Consider the following 14,548-nt stretch of genomic DNA (forward strand, 5'->3'; position numbering starts at 1 on the left):
GAGCGCAAATTACTGCACGCAAAATTGGATCTTGATAAATCCGGCCCTATGTGTATTAGCGCCACCTAAAGGGTTGGAGGGAGAAATTCATTGTCTTACTCTTTTGGTAAATGTAGTGTGACTAAAATTGATTGCCTTTGCGATTTGAAAATTGCTATTTTCTAAATTTCGATTATATTGTAAATGCAGTTAATTGCCCAAATGCGCACAAACAAGTTCCTCTTTGGCACAACTTAGTATTTTCTAGGAATCTATTAGTTTAAGGAGAACTGTTCCCTTGCAGCTAGAAGGTCCTGGGTTTGATTCCTAGCATAGGGTCTTTCTTGTTTCCTCATGTATGTGTGGGTTCTCTCCAGGTACTCTAGCTTCCTCCCAAAGTCCAAATATGAGTTAGGTTCATTCAGATCTCTAAATTACCCTTAGGTATGAGTGTGTGACCTATGACCCTGATGGACAGGCGGCAGAGGGATGGATGGAATTAGTATTCTGTGTGCACCTTCTATATATATTTTGTGGCCACTGGTTAGTACTTCATGTGCACAAATAGGTACTTTATGGCAACAAACCAGCGTTTCATGAGAATTCTTTAGTATCTTATCAAGTATTTACGTTATTAACACTTCTTAAACTTGTGCTTTTATACTATTAGTGATTCATGCCTTTTCTGATCTGTCTGTAAAAAGTTGAGTCCTTTTCTACTTTTTTCCCTCCAGTTTAGGATATTATCTCACTCTCTCCCCTTTCTTGTCTCATGTTCCTCCAAGGACACACTCCCATATTAGATTGAAGAGACACAAACTTCCTCTTTCTCACTCATGCCTGTCTCATCCCAGGATGAGGGTAAACAAGCTAATGTTTAGATTTCATGGAAGTGGAAACTGATCTGGCCGAGTTGGTTCTGTCACTCAGCAACGTGGCTGTTTGTGTTTTCCTCTTCGGTGAGCATTTGCATGTGGCCACTCAGTTTTCCTCTCCTTTTATTCTTCCTTTGATGGTGTTCTTGCACTTAGTTTGGGAGTTAGGTGCTGATACCGGTTCGCTATTTGAGCTCAGGCCAGAGCATCATGTTTGTATTGTTGCCTGGGTGATGATAAGGGTATTTACGATGATATGTTGTCATACACAGAGCATGATTATTTTTTTCTTAAGGCAACACACAGCTTGTGTTCAAAATGCCAAAGATAATTTACTTCACGTCTTTTGCGGTAATTCAGTTTGCTTGATTGCTTTTTTTGCTAATAAAGTAACGAAAACTGTTGGCTATTTTTTTAAAGTAACTTCCCATAAGAAAAATGATAAAATAAGTCTATTCTAAAGAGTGATATATTTATTATATCATAGAATAGAAAAACAAAACAGTTCTGTTATGATCCATTTTAACATCTATAGGTGAAAGGTGAGTCCCAGCCTTGCAGCTCTTTTAAACTTTTCCAAAGCAGTGCTCGAATTCCGCCTCTTTTCTTTCCTTTTTCTTCCACCACTACATGCAGAGGACGACAAGGCCCGTCAGAGAAACACAAAGCACTCAGGATTGCGTGTTAGAAGCCGTCTGAATGGCACCAGGCCTAACGAGAGCCCGGCAGGGACCCCGAGGTGGGCCTGGCACCTGCAGTCTGTCTCCCATGGCAAAAGGGGCTCCCTGTGTATGTGTGTAATGATGGGAAATGTGAAGGTTTCTGGGAAATAATGGATGGAAAACATGTAGAAAACCTTTGGAAACGGTAATAAAACAACGCAATTTAAAAATGTTAGCAACATCTGGAGTGATTGAAAGCAAGACAATATGTTTAAGATCAGAATTATGAAGTTAAAAACTGCAATCGAGATCCAGTTCTTGGAGTTTTCTTGATTAGTAATGTTCTTATTTTTCAACTAGACTTTACCAGTAAGCGTTTAAATAGATTCATTGGATAATTGGTTTGACGGTTGCAAACTAATGGTTGTGTTTATTCTGCATGTTTTGCAGATTTCAATATAACATGAAGAAGAGGAAATTCCTACCCGGAAAATGTATGCAAAATTCAATAATTTTATTACATTTGAAATTATTCAGAGCAAGATCTGAAAAGCAGCAACAGGTTAGTTCAATACAAAAGCACTAGAAGTTAAAAAATGAACAACTTTAAAGGAATAAAGAAAAAAACATCTTAGACCATACTGCAGGTAAACCTGGAACACAAAACCTTGTTACCCCCTAAACACAATTCTTACGGCTTAACTTGCTGTCGTTGCTCCACAAGATTCTGTCAAGGGTCCACCTTGACAGAATCTTAGATTTAGAATGCAAAAATGAATCCCTGAAATCCTAAGATTGCACATTAAAATCCATATGTTTTAAAACTAGTCTGTTTGTGAGTAAAACAAAATGTCATGTGCTGGACGAACACAGTCTAACAAGATTACAATCATGTTGATGAAGATTCTCAGTCATCCAGGTCCATCGTTCCCCCCTCTAATGACAATCCCCCCTTTAACGACCGACATTCAGAATCATAGACAGGTTTCAGATATTACAGGCTAAAAATGGAACCAAACGACCCACTCATCGGTTTCCATTTGCATGTTTCCAAGCAATACAAGGCCTTGTCTATAAAAAGACTCAAACTCACTGCGGATCCAGACATCTGAATTGAGAAAGCTTCCTGGAGGGGAAGCGAAACGTCTTCAAATCTTGGAAACCAAGTCCAGTGGATCGTTTTCAAAATTTTTAAAACTTTTACGGAAAGATCACAATCAGTTCTTCAGTCTAAAATTTGTATGTTTATGGCGCAATTTGACGATCCCTAAAGCGCATTTGTTTCAGTTGCCATCGCTTCTTACCTGAGCAGAAAGAAAGCGGAATCCTCCACATCACTTCTGAACACCTTTGCTTCTTTAAGTCGACACAACGCTCTAAAGCTTGTTTTGCCTTCTGTGAGCTTGAATCTGAGAAATATATTATGCCAAGAAGAAGCTATTCCTCTCCTGCATCCTGGACCTGCCTGTTTCGTGTGACTTAAGCCTACTATTCATATTGGTGCAGTATCCTTTCGTGTTCACGTTGGCTTAGTAACCAGAAGTAAATATTTAGATATTTTGGACTCCACAAAATTGGTGAAGCAATAATTTATATACTATTTATTTTTGTAAGTAAAATCAATTCTTTATTCGTGCACCACTCAATGTTCTGTGCATGCATTATTTTTTTATTACTATTTTTAACCATTTTGAGGAAAAAGTTGTTGCTATAACCTTTAAGGTTTTATTGGTTTTTTTAACACATCTAGACTTGCAAATGTTGTAACTGAGCATCATAATGAGGAGTAAAAAGGATTTAAGTACGACATCATTAATCCACTGGGAACGTTGATGCCTTATTCGTTACAGGAGTGAAGTAAAGCTCTTTATAGTTCTTAATATGGCTGCTTATCTATTTAAGGTGATAAAAAATTAGACATATGTGATTAGATTTAGATAGAACCCATATTAGCTTTTTTTTTACTTTCTTAGATCACAATTCCTACAATCCCAAGGAATGCAGGCCTGTAACGAAGGCAACGGTAACAGTAAAGGTGGGACGTATGCCAAATGCATAGAAAGACGAAGTGTTTTTGGAAAAATGCTGATCACTGGTTATTTGTGCTGATTTGTTTGAGGCCGCAGCTCACCAGGGTGCTCACAGGCTCAGGGGCAGATTATGGAAACCAGACCCGGCGAGTTTACACCGAAAGTAAAGGTCCTGCAGAGTTAAACTGCGAACTGCGGACAGCTCACAGGAAACGCCTCTTTGTTAAGCAAACATACATGTGTTTTATGGCAGCTACTTTACTGCATTTTTATTTTGGGCTGCAATGAGTCGACATTTCAACATGGCTTGGGCCTAATTTCCTCTGCTTTTCTTCACCTTTAAAGGTGGACAACCTCCTCCTTTGACAGACACACACAGCATCTCTACCTTCTCCTATCAAAATACCTTTTTTTTTTTTTGCGTTGGCCAATTTTATTTCCGTGGAAGTGTGAGGGCCAGCCATTCAGCGTTGTTTTGACAGATTCAGGAACTTTACAGCGGCCTCCCGTGTAGCTGGAGGGGCTTGAGGCCCTCACCTCCAGAGTCTTCACCTTTCCGTCCCATACTCCAAAAAGGAGCAACACAGCTGCCGTTGAATCTTCTCGCATTCCTTCCCTTCGCTTCAGCACCGTCATCTGGGGGGGCCCTTAAAACACACACAGAAACCATGAAAGGTAAAAGAGGTGTGACATCTGATTCTGTAATGAGCGTATTTGCTCAGCCGTGCTATGAATGCACACTCTCTCGTGTGTAGAGAAACACATTTTACTCCAATCTGTACGGGTTTTGGAGCTGGTTTCCCTACTGAGGCAAACTTCTTTTTTATAAATAAAACATCTGAATAGCTGACACTTTAGGACTTAAACAAACACTCAAATAATTATGTGCTAAAGGAAATTTTTGGGTTTTTGGGTACAGCCTTATTTTCATAACGGTAACGATACACTCCCGAACTTAATTGCTAAAGGGTTTAGAGTAAAGTGGGGCTGGAAAAAGAAAAGAAAAAATAATAACTAAGACCTTGTGCAAAACTGAAAGCTTTGTTGATGTTTTAAAATAATTTAACAACTTAATAAGTAATATTTTATACTAAAAAATTGTATCATTCTTCCCTTAGGTGTAATATTTCTCTTTCTATTCTGCCTTGCATTCGTGATATCACATTCTAACAAGGGCGATTCAGTTGAGATTCAAACATGTCTTTCTAAGGGGAGTACTTGGTCAAGAAATGGCAGTTATTAATCTTCTGCATGCAGAAGTATTTCAATGCAGTTTTTTCTGTAAATGTATTCTGCATCTAGAAGGAAATATCCAGGAACATGAAGTTTATCTTTGTTCTAATTTTCCACTATAGTGCTTTATTCTAATGTTTTAATTTCACTTCCACAAGAACAGAGAGAAGAAGTGATTTCTTTTTCTTGAGGTATCAAGAACAAGAACAAATTTCTGGCTGGTCAGGATATGTCATACTTCAAAAGAAGCAAAGTGTAGAACTCCTTTGAAGTCTTCATTGGCCCCTCCCACTTCAGCCTCATTTTCAACACCTAGTTTATGGTGATGCTTCTCAGGAATATTATACATAGACAGCTTAGCACAGAAAACATGCTGGACAAGCAACAGCACTACTGAAGGGGGTTTGCAAATATAACCATCTAAAGACATAAATATTACTATGATTAACAAAAAACTCTTGGGAAGAAATTACTGTCACTCCTAGATTATATAAAGATGCTTTTTAAATGTTGGAAACTTCTTTGTTTCCTTCTGCATGTTATGTGATGATGTAAGCTTGCATTGTGTACACGCCCTTTTATAGCTGACCTGATATTAGGTACGGTGGAAAGGCCACACAGAATATTAAGGCTGCAAACTTTGTGTCTGTGCGTCTTATATCCATACATCAAGCATAACTGAGCCTTTATACACAGCACGTAAAAAAAAGTTCTGCGCAAAATCTGAAACAAGATGCAATAACGCCAAAACCAGGCAACAGGACCAGAATGACATGATTTTGCTTATGACCCTTGGATGTAGAAGAAACTAATCAATTATTCTATGTATTGGCCTTGAAGCTCCAGAATAAAAACAGCCACAAAGGATGATGCTTCCTCCACCATGTTCCACTGAGGGCGTTTTTCTGGAGCTTGTGGTTCCTTTTGTAGCCTTAAGACTGATTTATACTTTAAAGTTAGGTCGTCTGCATAGGTGTTGTGGTGAACCCCGCCCCTTCCGCAGAAACGCTGCTGCATCTCTCCCAAATTCTAGGTGACTGAAGACAGGAGGCCTCTTATTGGTCAAATCTACATCCGCTCTTTATTATGCCTTTCTCCTGTTTGGTACCGGCTTGTTTTGTTTGTATGACCGCCATTGCGGAAAACGACACATGAAGTTGGACCAGCTAAATCAAACTGTCTGCTTCATACCCGCGACAAGCTCACTGCGACGGTTTCACTAGATGTTGAAGCAGTGCGTTAGTGCCGCGGTGCAGCAGTACCATGGCCCCACAGCTGATCGCAGCAGCTCTAATGAGTCAGAGTGATCCCACCCGAGGGGATCGTTTAGGCAGGAAGTCAGTTGACTAAAAGCAAAGTTGAACTGGTCGAGTTTACAAGTAAAACACTGTTTATTTAATATCTAATCTGTTCATACATAATAAATAGAAGCACATAAGTATATTTTAACTCACTTATGATAGATCCAAAGAAAACAAGGTAAGGTGATTAGATAAAGGGCAGGCAAGTAGTTCTGCCTTTATAACCATTTTATTGGTTGATTGTTCTATGCAAAGCCTACAAGTTCACTACAGCAGCATGATGATGCAATACTGATATGATGCAAGTGCAACCACACAATCATTCACTATGAAAACCTTGCTGGTAGGAGAGGGTGCCCTGTAGAAAGCACGGTGCACACCAACATAACCAAGATCATCTTATGGTTTTGGGAGGACCCTATCGGCATTGTTACTTAGATGCTAGAAATTCCTTCATGTTACATATGATCACTTTTGGCCTCCTGACCAGTTTTCTCAGTTTCATCAATCATGAATGGGCTTCCAGGTCTTCTGTGTTGCTTTGGCGCCATTATTTTCTGCATTTTATTCAGGGTATATCTAGATCCTTAGAACTTATGAAGCACCTTTAACCTGAGCTGATAGCTTCAGCAGGCAGTGATGTTTCATCATCTCTCTGCTCACCATGATATTTTAAAATGACAGGGGAATTTCAATAAAGTCCTACTAAAAATTAAAATGATGGCAGGTGTATTCAGTCTATTTTAATCAAATTTTAAAGTCTCTAAGACTCTATTTAAGTCCCAAAAGGGTGTTTAGTCTTTTAGTTGTCTATATTGTGTCTCTTCCCAACATATATCAGGTTGTTTTCCAAACATCTTTAAGGTCACAATAAAAGCTCTTAGCTCTTCTAAAAAAATAATAATTTTAGTTTTATATTCACTTTGCTTCTTTTCTAGTCTGTATTTTCAGTGAAAACTCTCAGAAATGTTTTACCTGTAGTTTGTGCTTCTTCAGGGGACTTTACGTCTCATATCTCTGGACATTGCAGAGCATGAGGGGCTGCAGTGGGTTAACAGCGCCAGAGTTATTTGCTTCTTGGACACGGTGGCCTCGCCTGCCGGATGCAAGTTTGACTCAAGGGCAAAATCCAGAGTGAAAGCCTCTCATGTTTTTGACCTGTTGCCAACTCCGGTCTCTCCCTCCCTCCCCGTCGCTCTCAGGCCTCTCAGCTCTGCCGTCTCCTCCCCTCTTCGTGTGATTTACTCTCTCCTTCTCTGCACACTCATTCCTCCTCTGATCCTCTCGCACTTCAGAATGGGCTCTGACATAAAGCAGGCCCGGTGTCCCTCTGCAGACAGAGAGGCCTCATGCAGAAATTATGTCATCTCTGTGGAGCGATGTGCTCTGAAAAATCTTCGATGGCCATTGTAAATCTTATTGGTGGAATTTGAAATTACAGAAGAAGAGAATGAGATCACGGCATGCTTTTCGTTACTGGAATCTCATGGGACAAAGTACACAATTCAGATTTTATTTCACAATGGTTGATGTTTTTAATAAAAGCTTTAATTGCTGCTCTGTTGAGGGCAGAACTTATTTTAATAGGAGGAAAATTGAAGAAAATTGTTGACTTTTTCTTTGCAGCACATATTAAGGAAGATCAAATTGTTCCTGAAGGTATTTCAACTTTAATGTTTAAGTTAAACTGTGTGTTTATTTAACAAGCATAGATAAAATTAAAGATTGCAAATAGAAAAGCAGGTAGAGCTCATGATTTGGTACCTATTTGAACCCCCTTTGGCTGTAATAGATCTTTGTAGCTGTTTTCTATATGACGTTATTAAACTCTATATCTATTCATTGCATTAAATGGCCTCACTTTAATTGCTTTTAGAGAAGACGTGCAGTACAGTGACCCGGGGTCAGAAGTTGAACCCCGGACGACTCCTTCGAGGACCAAGACTCTCCATTAATGGAGGTTGCAGCGCTCTGCACCCTACTGGTTTCACATTTGACTCCAGAGGAGTTCATGGGAAATCATCAGCCCTCTGCTTCACAGGTGGTATGAGGTGTTTGTGGTGATATGATGGGCTTGGGTTTTCTCCAAACATGGCAGTGTGGCAAAACTTCTCTAATTAAGCAGGGTCTCTCCCAAAGCCCACATTTCCTAAAGTCTGCTGGGTTCATTAAATGCGACCGTATCGTGTCTAGATAGAAGAGGCTTTCTCCTTCAACCCTTCCAAAGAGGCAATGCTGGTTTCTTCACTGTTGAGCTTATGACCTTTAACCTTTATCATACTATATGTTAGGATAGCATGTCAGAAACTGAGGGGAACCTTTTGGGATTTCTATACATCTTGCAGCGGTATATCCTGGACATCTAGGAAGTTAGAAGCTTTTACCCGTTTTCAGCTTCTGATTAATGGCTTTCTGGAGTTTATATCAGCTAGAAAAAACTTAATATTTCCTTGTTGAACAGAGAGATAAGGCTGGGAGATTTAATCTCTTAGGATGTTGCTGATTTCTTTCGATGTTGGGATTTCTGTTCTCAGAAAAATCCTTTTTAGGGTTCCAACACACTCAGGAAGGGAATAGTTTGTCTTTTTTTATGTTCTAGTACTTTAAGTAGAAGGGTGTCTTCTGAAGTGTATATTATTTACATCCCGTTGTGAGTTTTATCTAAAATAAATACTTCTAGAGGAGTATTTTCTGTGTCCAAGTGGTGAGGTGTCTAATCTCTGGTGCAAACATGCAACCAAGCATCATCTGCGTAACACTGTTGCTTCACTTCTCATCCTTCACAGAACTCTCTTGCGTCATGATCAGTGTTAATAAGATAATCTTCGCTATGATAGGCATGCTGCATGCTGAATAGGTTGCATGTTTTTAACAAAAGGTGACGCTCGTTGCACGTTCAGGTGAAGTATAGGAAGACACCAACTTTGATCTGAAGAAAATGGAGGATATCCCAGGTACATCTCTGGGCTAAGCTGCCAGCTGTACAAGTGACCAAAAATATCTGGGTTTCCAATGTTATTAATACAAAGGATGCAGCGATTTGTCAGCGTTTAACCAGCACCCCTCCCTTAAGGTTTCCAAACTCATCACAGTCCTCAATGACCTTTGTGTGAGCTTTCAGTTCTTATTGTGCTCCGTGTACATTTTTTTTTTCGAACTTTATTTTTTTTGGCGTGAGCTCCGCAGGAATCCAAGGTGGCCCATCTCCGAGTCAGTATGACTCATGGCAGCTTGAAAGGATTGCGGACTGACAGGTTAGGAAACCGCATGCAGCGAATGCCTTCAGGAAGGGAACAAAGTCAACTCACGTCTCCTCAGGCGGGCCGCTTTGCTCTGACAACCTGTTATTATGCTGGTAAAAATAAGCAGCAGCGGCAATAAGGGGGGAATTTTTGCCAAAGATGATGGGATATGTTACTCCTGTATGTTATTGATTTCTGTCCATCAGTATGGTTTTGATATAACTGCAAGAAGTCTGCGCTAAGAATAAAGACACCTGAATTGCGTGGGCGTCTGTTTGTAAACAGTTGATAGAAGCTCCTTTTGCGGGTCAGATTGAAGCTGGACAGGAATGTGCTGCTGGAGCAGCATCGCTCTGAGCGGAAGATTCCCAGCATTCCTTGGTGGTTAATGAGGGGCACTGGCCTTCACAGATAGGAAGTCGTCTGTCATTAGGGAGTAATCACTTCTTGAGGAGGATTGCAATTCCTGGAATGATTACTGTTGTTATCGGCAGTGAAACTTGGCGCAGAAAGAGCAGATGACTGTTTCTCCTTTTTATTTGGACTTTTCTCTTGGTTAGCTTAAACGGCCTATTCCAATCCCAGCACCTTGAACTTGGAATATTTTATTAATGATATCGCTGGATGTCTTGTTCTGTCGCCAAGGCTCTGTGATGAACCTGAGAGCTGACTTAAAGCCAGTTGGTATGTCTTACCTAGGGGCATTTCTAATTACTAATGGCTCGTGTGTAATGGTGCCTATCATGTTCAGTGGTGCAATGAGGTGGATGCAATCCTTCATGCAGACGCATGTTAAAACAATGGAGAATTTGTTGAACCTGGATTTATCTGGGGATTTGCTTCATCTCCCACTACTTATCTGTGTTTGCAGGGTCTTGGTCCTCTGGCTCTCTTAACTCCTTCAGCTGTTTTTTTTTTTTTTGTGAATTTTTTTCTCTTCCCCCTTTTTCCCTCCGAACGTAGAGTTAAAACTTCAGGTGGAAGGATGCCGCTAAGGTGGAAAAAAAAGAAAAGCCCATCAACGCTTGGCCAACATGCCAAGTATTTGTCTTTCAGGGTCCCCCCATTACCTCCTCCTCCTATTACCCCACACCACCACAGCTACCCCCGGATCCTTGAGAGCAGGAAGTGTATGTTGTTAAGTGATGGATTGGCCCTGTGCTCTTGCTGAGAGGAAAGGGGGGGGAGGCCTTTCTTTCTCCTGCAGGGCAGTCAGATGAGTTTAGCAGTCTCAAAGCTGAGGGTTCGGCTCTGCTTTCTGGAAGCGCCGGAAAGCAGCAGGCTCGCCTTCTTCGTGTTAGGAGGGGAATAATGGCTCATAAAGCAGCAGGTTTCACATTCAAACCAGAAAACAAGAAAGAACTGATTCCTGTCTGTTTGCGTGTATGTGTGGGTGCGCTTGTTTGTCAATGCTTGGGAGCTGCTTTCTGTGTGAGCTGTTTTTGCTGGAGGTCAGCAGGTTTGTGTTGGCATGAAGCCGCCAGATACTTCCAGAGAGGGCAACTCAGGAAGTGTCCCTGGCACGTCCTGCGCATAATGCAGCACGCTTCACTGCTACCGGCTCAACCTGCTGTGACAAACAGGAACAGGCTGAAGTCCCCATTGCACCCAAATCCCCCCTCCCCTCCCCTCACAGTCGCCGTTATAACTTTACCTGCAGAAGTATCCAAAATTATTGTCATTTTAAACCGTATCTTATCTTTCACTCATTTTCATATAAGTATTGCTGCTGTTATTTGATAAAGAAAAGTTCCCCAGCTTCTCATAAATAAATCACCCTATTAATCCATAGGCATGAAAAACCAGAGAATTTCCACTCATGATCCATCTCTGCCTTGTCAGCCGTGGCCCTGTTGTGGTTACCAGAGCCTAGCTACAGTTTCCGTCGCCTCATGATCCAGAGACACACAGGAAAACCGGGAGATAAAAGGCAGGAAAGCTGTCCGTTAGCACTGCCCCGCTGGAAATACTGCATGTGGGAACCAAAAAAATACATGATCTGTTTTTAAACTGATGCATTTTTATTTTTTGTTTGCAATTTAAAACGCGCTATAAATGTAACTATACCTTTACCTTTAGATTCATAGAGAAAATGATTAATAATGTAACATAGACTTTATTGATTTCATAGAGGAAATTCATCTGTCACATCCGCTCAGTAGTCAAAAGAAGGTGCAAAAAGGAGGAAAAGGTGCATGGGGTATATACAGTATAAACAATGCATTCACATATCCATATATAACAGCTGAAGTCTCTTATTTAACAGGATTATTGCACAGGTTATTGCACAAGGCATTAAATAGTGATTATACATTAGTTATTGCACGAATAATTGCAGTAGTGCCGCATTGTCAATTGCTAAAATAATAACTGCAGCCCCAGCTTGCTTATTGTAATGACTGCCTATGAGGAGTATGACATAGCATGAGCTCAGGTTTTTAGCACCTATGTCACCAGCAAACTAGTTACATTTATTTAAATAACTTTTAGAAAGAAGAGTACTTTACAATAGTTTATAGTCTTGAGTAATATTCTTGTGCTGCTGTATTGCTACAGCAGAGTAATATTTCTGGTTACACTACCCATCAAAAATAACTTAAACTATTTCAGGAGCTATACACAGAATGTATTGTTGGAGGAATTTCTTTATCCCTTCCCGACATGAATGCTTATTGTAATTTAAAATTTTAAAATACTTTTTATTGATCTCGAAGGGAAATTAAAGATTGTTTTCTTAGTTGGAAAAATTTTTCTTCTGCTAAAAGTTTTTCTTTTTTCACTTAACCCTATAATGCCAAATGTATCATTTTTGATACATACGGTTTCTGAAATGTTTTGCGTCTGACACCTTTTGCATAATTTAATGGTAAAAACTTTGCTCAAAATCCTATTGTACACAATCAGATATACCTGATAACAGAGGGCAGAAGACTACACAAACAATAACCTTGACTTATCGCATAGTAATAAATTATTAATATCAAAAATGTATTTGTGTTTTTTCTTTTTACATATTTTGTTAAAAGGCCAAACAAGGACTTCAAACCAAAAAAAAGTAATTTTCTGTTTTGTTTTATTCTTGGATCGGGCTTTAAAGGGTTAACTGTCTGTCTGATTACAAAACTTTAAATATTGAATCAGATGTTGTGAGGCAACAGTTACTCAGCAGGAATTTTACCAAGTACTTTTTTACTCTTAGTTGAGTATTTTTTTTGATTTCTACTTTCTACTTTTGCTTGAGTAGAAAAAAAAAAGGTAGCTCTACTCACCTTCTATATACTACTATGGATTATACCCACCTCTGGTCACCTGTATGCATTTTTTGTTCACAAAAGAAGTTTCACAAAATACTAAATTATTCTTCAAAAATAAGTATCTAAATAACAATTCACTCAAATTAGCTACTTGTTGCTGATTAAATAGCAAAAGTTTTTAGTGTTGTGTCTAAAGGATGAAGGAAAACCAGAGTGGAAGTGGGACACGCAATAGCTGAAATGCATTGAGGCATCTGTTGTTCCTGCCTAATGTTCCAGATACTTTATAAAGTTTTAATGTTTCTCAGATATTAAGAAATTTGAATAAAAAAAAATTGTCATTAAGGTTGTTTTGATCTAGTAACAATAAATTAAAAAAGATAAAATCTTTGAACTTTTTCACTCCATGTTGGACTGATAGAAGAGCTGGTAGACTTGTAAAGTAGCAATAACAGCAGCATGATGTACGAGCAGGAGCTCAAAGGCTGCCATTCCAGTTCCTCCAGCCGACACTGATCACTTCTGACGTGACCTCCTGCCTGGCTTGCGTCTGCGTGTATCTCCTGCCCCGTCTCTGCTGGCCATTATTTGGCCCCAATGTGGCCCCTCTGGCCCAGATCCAGGGCCCCGGATCCCCCTAGTCTCACTATCTGATGATTGGTTTTCTTTTACCTATCAAAATCATTGAACATCCAGTTGTGCTCCGTTCATAAGCAAAAAAAAAAAAAAAAAACTAACAAAAACATCCTGCAGTAAGCCTGCTTGTCAGAATGCATTCCTCATCACAGCTTGTCACTGCCAGGCTGAGGACAGCGAGAGTAGACGGGCCATATTTGTCTGTCTGGGCTTGAGAAGGCGCCTGCCACCTAATGACGTCTGACAAGCAAGACAGCGACGGCTTCGGGTGCTCAAGCACTGTTTTGGGGTCACCAAGATGTGATCTGTAGGAAGTGAAGGCTTTATCAGATAACGTCAACATTGTCTCCTGCTAAGAACTGAGGTTTGAGAGGTTTTCTCAGACTTTTGATCCTAGTATGAATCCCTGTGGTCACATGAACAATCCACCAAAACAAAAAATCCTTTTTCCATTCCTATTGACACGTGAACGTGACATTTTTATTGCAATCTTTTATTGCCGTCATATCCCTGCTTTGCCCTTAATAGATAGTGTAATTATTTTACTTGGTGACCCTCTGTAAGAGAAAACACATAATGTTGTGGGGTATACTTCTCTCACAAGAAAATTACTATTTTTTTTAACCAAATGGCCCTGTTATTTTTGACGGACCAAAGCTGCAGTTTTTATCTTTTAGCCATAAGTGGAAAGCACTAATGTGGTCCATTGTCTGAGCTGTTGGATCCTGACAGTTTTTAAGCATAAAAAGTAAGCAGGAAAAGTTAAGCAGTAAAGAATGCTCTCATGGAAATCTAAAAAGATAAAGAATGATGACCTCTGTTTTTCTTTTTTGTTTCTGTCAGGCTCTGATGCGTCCAGGTCGCCTTGACCGGATCGTCTTTGTTCCCCTACCTGATGCTGCGACCAGACGGGAGATTTTCTCCCTGCAGTTCCGTAACATGCCTGTAGCAGAGAACGTTTCCCTCGATGAGCTGGTGACTCGGACCAATAAGTATTCTGGAGCAGAGGTGACTACATCTACATGTTCTAACATGAATTACATTTTTTTTTTTGCCAGGTTAGTTTAAGGCACTTATGAATGTTTAATTAATTTGTGTTATTGGATATTAATTAAAATAATTATTTTACCAAGGTAGAATGATTATAAACATACAGTTGCAGACATTTAATGGACAGGTTTATGGATTTATTACAGGTTACAATTTTTTACAAATTTTTAGTCATTTGATTTGGGGTTTTTCCTTGCTAGGACTCACTTTTCAAACATAATCTAAATGTTTTGAGAATAGAATTGAATAGAAAATCCCTTTATTGTCCCACAATGGAGAAATTGTG

At 39.7% G+C, this 14,548-nt stretch overlaps 1 protein-coding gene across 1 annotated transcript in view; it reads left to right on the forward strand.

Moving 5' to 3' along the window:
• spata5 (spermatogenesis associated 5) overlaps positions 1-14,548 on the forward strand; it is a 173,570-nt gene that overhangs the window by 123,271 nt on the left and 35,751 nt on the right. The window contains exon 16 of the mRNA XM_015397260.1: positions 14,056-14,220. Coding sequence (XP_015252746.1) covers positions 14,056-14,220 — 165 coding nt within the window. The remainder of the gene's footprint in view (positions 1-14,055; positions 14,221-14,548) is intronic.

Source organism: Cyprinodon variegatus, unplaced genomic scaffold (assembly GCF_000732505.1).
Source record: "Cyprinodon variegatus isolate N-32 unplaced genomic scaffold, C_variegatus-1.0 Scaffold847, whole genome shotgun sequence".
Taxonomy (NCBI): Eukaryota; Metazoa; Chordata; class Actinopteri; order Cyprinodontiformes; family Cyprinodontidae; genus Cyprinodon; species Cyprinodon variegatus.